At 38.4% G+C, this 11,744-nt stretch overlaps 1 protein-coding gene across 1 annotated transcript; it reads right to left on the minus strand.

Annotated features, from left to right (window-relative positions):
• Window positions 1-771: 771 nt before the first annotated feature.
• LOC110060757 (uncharacterized) lies at window positions 772-11,349 on the minus strand. Its single transcript, XM_020767555.2, has 6 exons — window positions 8,528-11,349; window positions 6,776-6,985; window positions 6,296-6,456; window positions 5,353-5,656; window positions 3,808-4,012; window positions 772-3,236 (listed from the first exon to the last, which is right to left on the minus strand). The coding sequence occupies exons 1-6, from the start codon at window positions 10,830-10,832 to the stop codon at window positions 2,966-2,968; spliced, it is 3,456 nt and encodes a 1,151-aa protein (XP_020623214.2). The 5' UTR covers window positions 10,833-11,349; the 3' UTR covers window positions 772-2,965.
• Window positions 11,350-11,744: the final 395 nt, after the last annotated feature.

Here is an 11,744-nt window from a genome sequence, read left to right on the forward strand (position 1 = left end):
CATAGAAACACAAGCCCACATAATTTCAATCAATTAATTCTCGGCCGACTTTCCCGTAACCAGGAAGCGTTTTCTATGAAAATAGGACATGCAAAATTCACAAATGCTTCGGAGGAGGTTACCGTTTCAAGAAATTTCATCGAAGTTCCGATTGCAACCAAGAAGAAAGTTAATTGTCACCCGCCAATAATACTTGGCTCCCTTCGAAACGATGATCGACGGCAGTTGAAGAGCCATCTGTTTGTACACAGTTAAAAGTCGATGGAAACTGGGTTTTGAAAAATGCACGTTTTATGGAACTGGGACGTGCAGTTCTTCCCGGAACTGGTAATATAAAGTGATAAGCCTCTGTGAAAAATAGTGGAAAACTGCTTGTCCAAAAATTTCATTACATCCATCATGGATCAATAGTAACTGTCCTAAGTAAAATATTTTCCATTCATATCACGGCTTTTTGAAACAAATTTTCCCAGGCTCATCAAGTTAAATTTGCCCTGCAGTTATATTTACAAATTGAAAGAGAATATTTGCACTAAGCACACTCAGGTCATTGGCCTAGACCGCCGAGGTTTATTCCAACGAAAAAAAAAAGTAGAATTCCTATCACTCTCCCTGCGATTCACGTCACGATTTGTTTTGTGTGTCCCTAAGTGCTGATTGATTAGTTCGCTCTGATTGGTGACGGGTGTTTTGTTGAACCAATCACAGCAAAATAAACTCACTGACAAAGTAGTTGCTAAGAAGGTTTTAGCCATTATAAACAGACACAAAAACAGTTCAGATAACTTTAATTTCCGTAATTAACTACAATAGCTATACAATTGGTTGTAACATTACAAAATTCTCTTCACCTTGCCCATTTTAAAATTAAATTAAATTTTACAATTGAGGTTTCAGCCGCAAAAAAACTTGATGTAAATAAAATTTCTAAATTTCTATGATTACCTGGCATCACTATACAACTGATCGTAACGTTACAACTGCTGTATTTATTTAACCAATTTTGAAGTAGTATTTCTAGTATTACAACGAACGTGGCTGCTTTGAAATAAACAATACAAAAAAGAGGTAGCTAATTAGCAGTTATTGGTAGACCTCTTGGTAGTTATAAGGGCTGCGTCGGCAGACAGGTGAAACAATAAGCTGTTTATCAAATTGATAATTACCTGCTGTAGAGAGAATGTCACGCTGATGTTTCGAGCGTGAGACTTCCGTCTTTATTCTGACTAAGGACTGACGCTCAAAACGCAACTTCCACTTGATAAACAGCTAGCTAATTTCAATATCTTGTGTGATTAATCTGGTGACTGACCACCGTGCTGATCCAACATCATTTAACATTGTTAGGTTAGAATGCAAGATGTGCTTGACTGACTTGTTAACACATACCAGAGATGCTGCTGGAACATATTGAACGAGAATTCCATTTAAGTCAAACTGTCATCCAGTAGGGGAAATCTTTGTTGACAATGTTTGGTTCATCAGCATTAGCGCCTCTTTTTTGTGCTCGAGCTACAAAAATTTTAGCCCCCTACGCAGACATCCTTTGGGTTCGTCACGCAATCTTCCTCCCCCTCGTTGCGTGACGAGCCCAAAGAGCGTCTGCGTAGTAGGCTACAAAAATGTCACCCTTGAATATTGAATAGTGGTCTTGACAAAGAACACATTACTCTGATTGTGCCTTACGTGTAAACGAGCCCTGACTAGAAGCCTAATAGGACTGCTTGTGATCGCATCATCAAATTCACTTAAATACATGGAAAATTAATAACCTTGTAGCACTAGAAATAGTTTGATTCTTTGAGCATACATACAATTTTGTTACAAAAATTAAAACATTTTATATCTACAAGCATTGGCCTACTCTAGGAATTTTATAAACCACATCTGAAAATTAAACGTTTGTGGATGCGCCACCATCAGCGTTTCAACGATTTTACGCTTATTACTTCTTCTTCTTCTTTTTACTCTTCGGGGCGGGGGGGGGGGGGGGGGGGAGGCGGGGAAAAATTGGTGCTATAAAATTTGCCTTAACCAACATATGCAAAGACCGTTCATAATATTATGACACGGTCGTAGGATTCTAAATCGATTTGATCTGGTTGATCCTACAGACCACTCGGCCAATATGGGCGAAACAAATTTTGGTTAGAAGATGACGCTTTAAGATATTTAACTCCTTCTTCAATTTCAAATGCATCTAACAATGATTTTCTAATACCCCGGTCGCTAATCAATGTTGTGCAAGACCTGTGCTATGGTCAGCGCAGTCTCGGAAATAGAAAAACACTTTCGTAGCCCCCAATCCAGGTGGCTTAGACAGTAACCATTATAATTATTATAAATTCAATTTAATGTGAGTTTATTTTCGTTCCGGTAAATAATTTGTTAATAAATTGGTAATAAAAATTTGATATTTTACTTTCCCAATGTCGTACTGTAATTTTTAAAGCGGTTTAACTGTATATATTGTCTGCTTGAGTGATAGTATTCTGGGAATACCTTCACTCCGCAGGGTGCCAGATTCAAGTACTTAGAGGAAGGATAGTTGGAAGTTCGGTTAAATTCTTACATTTTATAAACGCTTGTAATAAATGTAGTAAACAATTAGACTTAATCCTAAATTTGTTCAAATTTTCGACATTTGTATTTACTTGATGTTGTAACATTGGCGTTAAAAGATTTAACAACAGATCTTGCTTGAATTTTTTCCCGACTTTCTCATTCAAGTCATTCAGAAACGGGAGTGAGATTAACGAGTAAATTAGTCTACAAAATGGGTCGATCAACTTGATGACTTTGCGCCAACGACGACAATGATGTGTTTGGTCAGCAGTGTACAGTATATTTCTAGTTTGGTAAAATTCACTAATACCTTGATTAAATGAGACCCATCGTCATTTTAAACGTGTCATGTATAGGCTGTGTATGCATCACTTTGCTGCATGTGCAGGGCAGCAGGACATCAGAAACACTTTTGATTGACTATTCGACCCCCGTAGTCTGCGTATTCGTCAATCGTGACGTACATACTGTCAATAGTGGACAGAGATCCCAGTATTGAGCCCCCAATCCACGCGGAATACCTTCTATTGTCAGGCGCACGCACTGTTCGTATCTTTGGGTTGATTTTGCCGAGTTCGTGTTGTAGCCTCGGTAGCAGTCCCTTCATGAGGGTCGTTCCACCAGAAAGCACGACATTTCGGTGAATGGTGTCCTGTAACTCTGGCGAACACCTGAATAGAAAGAAATTGAATGGTTACCATGCCTCAACGCAGCTTAAAACAAAAGAGAACTTTGTATAGTTTTCACCGAGTTAACATATGTGGCGCTTATTTTGATTTACGCAGTACGTTCCCACCAATCCGAATGACGATGAATAAAAATGATTTTCCAGCCAATCAAATCCAACCACAATTTAGATCACTTCTGTTTTCCCGCGTTTGGCACCGGTCACGAGTTTGGGCTGAGATCTAACAGGCCATTTATCAGTTGTCTTTTGCCTCTGTGTCAAAACGCGTCTTCGTGTGAAACCATTCATATGAAAATTCTTTCCGCCTACAGGTTCATTTTCATGCAAATCAAATTCATTTTCATATGAAAGGTTTTGCACGAGGATTCGTTTTGAAACAGAGGCACAAGGTAACTGGGAAATGTCCTATTGGCTCATCAAATATGTTTCTAGGTTTCGCTCCTCATTGACTAAATGTCTAGTCTCTGCATGTTTTTCTTTATGAACAACATAACATGACATGATATGAACAGAACATAACAAAGTAACTAAAACTGAAAAGTACAGAATCTAACCTTCTGAATGCACTGTTCACCAACTTGTGCACGGGAAGCTGCGAGGCAACAGTGTCATCTGCACCGAGAAGAGTTTCAGGATTAAACAAAGGTTCTGCAGTACTGATCATCTCACTGCTTATGTCTACAGTCTGGCCATCAGGCAAGCTGTAGAACTGAGTCAGAGCAGCATTGGTCTTGAACTGCTTCAGCTCAGAAGAATAATCTGTAAACATTAATAAAACTGCAGCTTACTTCTGGGCTATATGTATCTCCCTCAGAAATGTTTCAAAACAACATGTGGCAGTGTGGCCTAGTGGTTAGGGCGCTGGACTTGAAATCCAGAGGTTGTGGGTTGAATTCTGCTCTGACCACTTAGCTGGAGTTGTTTCTCAGTAGACCTCAGTCATGCTTGTACATATAAATAGGCAACTGGTCTGCCTCCTGCCAGTTGGGATTTTTAAGCCTATTATGTTTAGGTGATATATTTGTTTCTTTCAGTTTAAGTGGCATGCCTGTGAACTAGCTAGGTGTAGCTATGCACATTGACTACTATCAACAACAACATTTGAACAATCAAACTGCTAAAGCACTGCCAATGAAAAGCCTTACAGGATCTCTCAAAGACTCATCAAATGTCCTAAGTGAAAAGGATCTCTTAAGGATCGTTCAAAGATTTTAGGAAGATCTCACATAATGATGAGGATCTTACAAAGATCTTAGCAAAGATCATTGAGATCTTTGCCAGGATCATTTACTGGTAAGATCTTCTAGTATTTGAGGATGATCTAACCAGGGCCGTAGACTAAATACTTTGCAATAAACTGAACTGGATTTTAGATCTTAGTGGTTGATTCATGGTCACGAGGCAATAGCTAAATATAATGTCTCCCGACAGGCAACAATTAAACAATGGTCCTTTTCAGTGATATGGCAGCCATTTTGAATTATATTGTTTTAAATAGCTATTATGGGATGTTCAGGGGGCAAATTAGTATGAAATTGTTCCCTAAGCATCCCATAAAAGCTATTTGAAACAACAGTATTCAGAATGGCTGTTGTATCACCAAAAAGGTCCAATGTTGCCCACTCTCCCACTAATCAGAGGTTACATGTAAACAACAGTGCAAGTTCAAAAATTAATCATTTGCTTTCGGTTTCTATATTTCATATTATTAAAGACAAGAACACAAGTAAATACATCTTACTAGATGTTTTGATATGTAGTATTGCTGTGTATTTTTATGAGTTGTTCTGTATTTTGACGAGCCCGTAGGACAAGTCACAATACGAACAATGAGTATAAATGTACAGAGATACTACATATCAAAACATATAATAAGAGATTTATTATCCAACTGCTGTAGTCAATAAATCTATCAGTCAATGAGGGAGAGTGTGACAATTTTGCATGTGCATGCCGACCTGTTAAACAGGTTTTCTACTGTACAAATAACTAACTACTATACAATATCGCTGTATATTATTTTGTACTCGTATTGCATGTTGTTTGGACGGTATTCGCTGCAGTTGGATAACGAAGATGAACAATTCCAATAATATTACCTTGTGCTACATATGCCATAGTTTCTTTCATATTATTCACAATCTGCCAGCCAGATGAGGAGTTGAAGTTCTGACCTTTGTTGTCCCTGAGCAATTTTTGTAGATTATCTGTGAGTGACCGACCACCAATGTCAAGTTCCTGGACTGTATGGGCTAATAAATGTCCCTCGTAAATTGTGGCAGCTTGAGTGACAGAAAACCCAGAGGACAGACATATGCCCACAGTCAAGCCAGACGCATACAATGACAGTGCAAGTTGATTTGCAAGATACATTGCAGGGGCACCAAGGTGTTCAAACAAAATCTGGAATCCAAGAAGACAAGGTCAAGTTCACAGCTAGTTATGGACTGAACATGAGCTGAAAAACCCACACTTGGAATGCTCAGGTCAATGCTGGCAGAGCTTATCCCAATTTCTACAGCAAATGGAACTAAGAGTGTTGCTACTCCTCCTCCCCCCCAACTCTGCCCTGATGGGTCGCTATTCCATTGCAGATTAGCCACAGCATATATATGTCTAGTAGATTTTGACGAGACCTTATCCCCAGCTACTTTTTTCATTTCACGTTTGGTGACAGCCCTAAAAATGAACTAATGTCATTTTATTTCAATAACATAATATACCGTATGTAATTTGGCTCATATTTCAAGACCATTATACAAAATAAACAAAAAATCATGATGCCTAATATGTTAAGAGATTGAAAACAGACCGAAAAAAGGAAGTTATTTGGTTACGTTGATGCCATAGTTCAGTGAGTTTTTGCATTTCCTAAAAATAATAAAGATTCAAGGAAACATCTTGTCGAGGGTCAAATGACGCTGAGCTTCCTAAAATGAAGTTGCATTGTTACTAAAAATAATGCGGTGAACATGTAAATTAGGAGTATTAATAACTTTTGGTGTGGGGAAGCAACTGTACGATGACAGAAGCTAGTCTCACCTCAGCTATTTTCTCTCTGTTCTTCCTTGGTGTGTTGGCAACTTCTGTGATTAAGATTGGGTGGTTTCCCTCTTCTATTCCTAACTCATTGAATAGCATGTACTCCCAGATGTCCTCCACATCAGACCAGTTTTCAATCAGTCCAGCCTTCATAGGATACTCTAACAACAACAACAACAACAACAACACACAATTGTTACAATCACCATTAAACAACACCTAATTCAATAGGAAATCACCTCACTTACAAATGTGGATTTATTTATAAGGATGAATGGATTTTTCAAGCCACTGCAGTTGACACAAACAACCTGTCTTATACATGAATATGTGTCTTCCATGCCTGCAGAAACCTGATCAGACTTCTCAAACTTACCCCTACTAAGCTTAACTTCTGCAGACTTCATTAATCACTTGGTCCTTAATGTATAGTAAGTTGAATGTGTATAACCAAACTCTAACTGACATTTCCTCACTTACCTAGCTGCATAACTCCAGCCTTCGTTGCAGCAGTGTCCCCGTATTCCCTGTCCTTTTTGTTGTCCATACCAGCCATTTGTAATGAGTATCGTTTGGGGATCCCATATAATGTTGGCTGTATGATGCTGGGCTTCTTGTGCCCTGCAAAGCCTAGTTTTATGGTGCCACAACCATTGTCTAATACCACTGCATTATTAAAGTGGGAACCAGCTACAAGTAAACATGTCAATAATTTAATCACAAAGATCCATTTTATGCTTAACAGAACTCCTGTTCGCTTCATGCACATAGTGTGGGCAGTGCTAATCCAGGGGAAGTGAATAATAAACCTCATAAGGAAACATTTTTGAATTAAGTGTAAAGACCCTTCTTCATCCAAAACCAATAGGAGTAACTATGAAAAATGAGTTAAAATTGTCAACATCAATTTTGCCTGGATCAACATCACTGTCTCGATCTTACTCAGAACCAGTAAGCCACTTCCAATAAATACCACAATTGTTGACAAGTTCACCGGTAACATCAAGGCTGATAAGGACGTTTGCGCTAATTGTTTCTGTGCATCCTTACTGCATATGCAAATTCACACGCCACGTTTGAATTTTTTGAACAACGCACCATCGAATTCCGTTGTTTTTAGCTCTCCGTTTATCTGCGCGGCGGTTTCAAATGCCTCTTAGAGGGTTAAGTTTTGTGAAAATGTTGGCAACATTTGTAATTATTTATGCAACAGACCCACTTCTACAAAATATGACTACGATCGTTTGCCTCCATTGACTCACCTTCGATTTCTTTAACTATAAACCCCTGTAGACCATGCCGAATTACGTGCATCAATTTTTCAAAATCAGGGTAGTTTTCCACACACTTTATCTCTGAAACAAAGTTGGTGACCCCCAATTTTTTTTTGCATTTCTGACACAAGTAACTCACTATCTGACTGCAGTAAAAATTTTTAAAAAATCTATCGACTGGAAAATTTTAGCGCTAACGTCCTTAATGTCAGCTCTGCTAGTTAATCTGAAATTGAAGTTTAAGTTTTGCAAATGCCTTATTTCAGAAAAGGTTTCGGCCTATAAGATAAAACAACTAAGTGCACCTTGTAATCTTATATTTTGGACTACAACTTTATTTGCCACCAGTTGTGCAACTTCTTCCATTGTCACACAAATGCAAACAATATCTGTGGTTCCATCAAACTTAACTGCACAATTAGGTGCATATGTACATTCACACATATAGCAAGGAATTTGAAGGGCAATCACCCAATATATCATGTGTTTCATCACACATCCAAGCTTATTTAGATGCAACCAAGGGCAATTCTGATAAACTTTGATTAGAAGAACATGATATCGCCTAGTTTGTCTTTCTCCAAGTATGCTTGCCACCTTTCTGTTTACAACCGTATCAATATTCTACAGAGAAAGGACATTAAATTATTTTCAATAGTTAATTGTAATTTGTAGGCAACTGCCTGAATTGTGTGAATTAAACAATTTTGCAAGCTGTGAAGCAAAAAGCTTCAAAAACACTGCAAATTTTAAGCTCAAAATGATGAATTACTGGAAGTAACGTTTCAAATGTGTTATGAGACAATCATGGGACTCAGTTTTGCATGACAAATTGAGCAAGACTTACACTGTGGACTTCTGCTCTGAGGCAAAAACCTGAAAATTACTGCTATCATGCATGCTCAACCTTATCTGATGATTGTTTAACACTTTATTATTCAATTGATGATTTACTAACCTGATTGTATTCTTGCTCTTGGAGCAGTTTTGTGTTTCTTCTTTTTCCTCTTTTCTTTAGGTTTACTCACGCACAATCCATCCACCATTGACTGTGATACAAACATATCATCGCCATCATAGTCATCATCATCATCATCATCATCATCATCTAACTCATCCTCAAAATCCATCTTGTCATCATCATCACTCTCATACTTTTGAACACTTGATCCACCAACTGCACCCATTTTAGCATCCTCTGCATGATCAATAACTTCATCCTCTGATGAATCTATAAATTCTTCACTTTCCTCATCAGAAATCAGATCTTCATCTTTGGTTGATGAAGGTGACTTTTCACTTTCAACACTCTCATCAAATTCTTCTTCCCCTTCCAAATCCAGAATCAAACTACGTCTCCAATAATCACCACTTTCACCTCTTTCACCAGTTTTCTTTTCTTTTAATTTGTCCTTCTCTTTAGATGGCACAACATCAAATCCCTCACATTGATCTGTCACATCAGTGTCATTTTCTTTCACGACAACAATCTCAGGGGTACTTTGACAGCTCTCTTCCATGAACGGCTCTTGAGCGAGATCAATCTTACCATTCACTACTTTTTGTTCCTCACTGGGCACAGTTTGTTCCTCTATTACGTTAACAACTGCCTCACTCACTCGGTCACCCATAGCATCAACTACATAAGACTCTAAACAGGATTCAACCTGACTTTTATTTGCGTATGATGGTTCTGCTTCTTTTTCCTGTCCTTCATGATCAGCAGCTTTGCTCAAAGCTGAAACAATTAATGCCTTAACTGTCTCGTCAACCTGGGATTCCAAAATTTCTTGGGCACAGCTTTCTAGCTCTGAGTCCTCTAAACCTGATTCACTTCTTTGTGCTTTCACTCTCAATGCAGCTTCATAAATTGCACCATTTACCAAGTTTTCTACCACACCACTGATATGGGGTTGTAACGTGCTTGACAGGATTGATTCCTGATATGATGTCTGGCAAACTTGATTTTTTAAACTGTTAGCACCCTCTGGAATAGAATCCTCTATTTTTTGCTCTTCTGTGGGTAAGTTTTGATCATGAACGAAATCTTCTTTGGAGTCATCCTGTACTATCGCTGCCTCCTCAATTCCATCACACAAAACTTCACTAATGATACCTTCACTGAAAATTCTCATCTCATGAAGAGACACTTTTTTCTTTCTTCCTTGTTCCAACTTTTCTTTTGCAGCATAATATTCTATACTTTCATTTATAACTTGTTCGCTCATGTCTTTAGCAAAAGTTTCAACATCCTTGACCAAAGACATCTTTCCCGTAGCACCTTGGAACAAAGAATCAACAACATTTCCGGCAAAACTGTGTATCTCCTGGACTTCTGCAGATCTGATTTCTTGTTGGCCAGAATCACCTGCAAATTGGCCCATGACATCACTGACAATCTGAGCTGAAACCTTCTCTGCATAAACATTTGCTGTTAGGTCAAGGTCAATATCCCTAAATGCCTGTGTCTTAGCTCTGGCAACCAAGAATTCTACAAAGTCTTCAATTAAACTATCCTGCTTTATGTCTGTAGAGGAAATAGATTCCACAACATCAATGCAAGGTTCACACAGCAATACTGGTTGCTCATTCTGAGAAACTGGGGTATCAAATCTTTGGTGCACAGGCTCAGAATAAACTGTAGTGGACGACGACTGCGTTACATGATCTGATAATTCAACCCGATTCACATCTAATGAATTCAAATCGTCACATCTTTCAAAATTTCTGTTAAGGCATTCCGAAAAATTATCGTTTGCGTGAGAGGTAGTAATCTTATTTCCTCGAATTCTTTCTCTTTCAGTGATGAAGTCATCCGAGACACTGAACTCCTGTAAATACAAGGCATCATGACTCCGCAAAAAGTCTTTACTTTTCACAGGCGCAGAACTTTGTTCTCCTGTTAACTTTTTCTGTTTATCGCTGTCAGCAGGTGCTAGTTGTAAACCATCATACGACTTGCTGGCGTTGGTAGTCTGTATTTGGCATGATAATGTGGCTTCCCGAATTGGCCTTTGCGTGTCCGATTTAAGTCCTTGCAGTTGTTTTCCTCGCTTTATCACTTCCAGCTTCTCATCAGCTAATTGCAATTGTTTTCCGTCGCTCTTATCGCTGCTAGTTGTGGTCGATGATGCTAATTTCTCTTCGGATTTCTTACTCACTTTCGTCTCGTCGCCTTTTCTTCCAAAACCAAGCAGTATCAAAACGAAGTAGACAGTACACAAAAAAAGGCCCACAGTCATCCATGGCGTGATGTAAAACATGATTTCCGTCCAGTACAACTTGAATTTCTTGTAATCCTTCAATTCAGGGAGATATCGCCTTAAAACCGTGTAAAACACCTCTCTGCAGCCCACCCCCAAGATTAGTCCGCCATGTTATTTTGTATTCATAATAAGAGCCTCATTCCTATGACAATATTAATACATCACATCGCACGTGCCACTATAGCAAAATAAACTTCTTTGCCAATATATCTTGTCCACACAGTACTAAGTTAACGAAGTTCACGGCGGTTTCCTCGAGAATATGCAAATTCACTTGAACGAGCTTGAGACAAAATCGATCCGTAGCTGGCGAGTCGTGACAGAAGTCAGTCAAGTGTTTCGCTTGACAGCTCTCGCCCTGAAATTCGACAATACTTCACAGCAGTATAATCCCATAAAATCTACGTACCGTTATTGTTCTTGCTTCAAATTAATGAAACCCGGAATTTAACGAGTGCCTTAACAAAGGAATTCTTGGTCAGCTTAGGTTCTTAGGCAGCCTTTTAAGGTTCGAAGTTTGTTGTAATATAAACGCAATTTGCAGCGGAAATGATGTCACGCCATATTTTCTTTTTCGGTTTCCCAGCTGCATTTTTGCTATTTTTATCACTGTATAAACTAACAATTCAGCATTCATTGCTGGAACGAAAAATCCAAACTACAGACAAGTTCACCTTTTTATTGACTGAAGCGTTAAATAATTTTTTTTATTAACCTGTATTAAAAATCGATCTTCACAAACAGCCATCTCAAATCATGCGTCAACAAAATATTTTCTGATAGAATTTACCAGCTTGGCATAATAGAGATATTATCTCATCCAATTTTTGTTGATTTATCTGATGTCAAACGAATGTTCTAGTTAGATCGATTTTAGGCAAAAATGAAGCTAACTTTCTCGGGAGGGGT

The sequence above is a fragment of the Orbicella faveolata genome, unplaced genomic scaffold (assembly GCF_042242905.1).
Source record: "Orbicella faveolata isolate gen_17 unplaced genomic scaffold, um_ofav_v1 contig_15, whole genome shotgun sequence".
Lineage (NCBI taxonomy): Eukaryota > Metazoa > Cnidaria > Anthozoa > Scleractinia > Merulinidae > Orbicella > Orbicella faveolata.

Excerpts from the sequence above, each read along its gene's own strand:
- LOC110060757 (XM_020767555.2), bottom strand. The coding sequence starts at position 10,832 with ATGTTTTACATCACGCCATGGATGACTGTGGGCCTTTTTTTGTGTACT. Across the intron at positions 6,986-8,527 it reads AAGAGCAAGAATACAATCAG|CTGGTTCCCACTTTAATAAT; the intron begins GTTAGTAAATCA and ends GTTTACTTGTAG. Across the intron at positions 5,657-6,295 it reads ACAGAGAGAAAATAGCTGAG|ATTTTGTTTGAACACCTTGG; the intron begins GTGAGACTAGCT and ends CTTGGATTCCAG.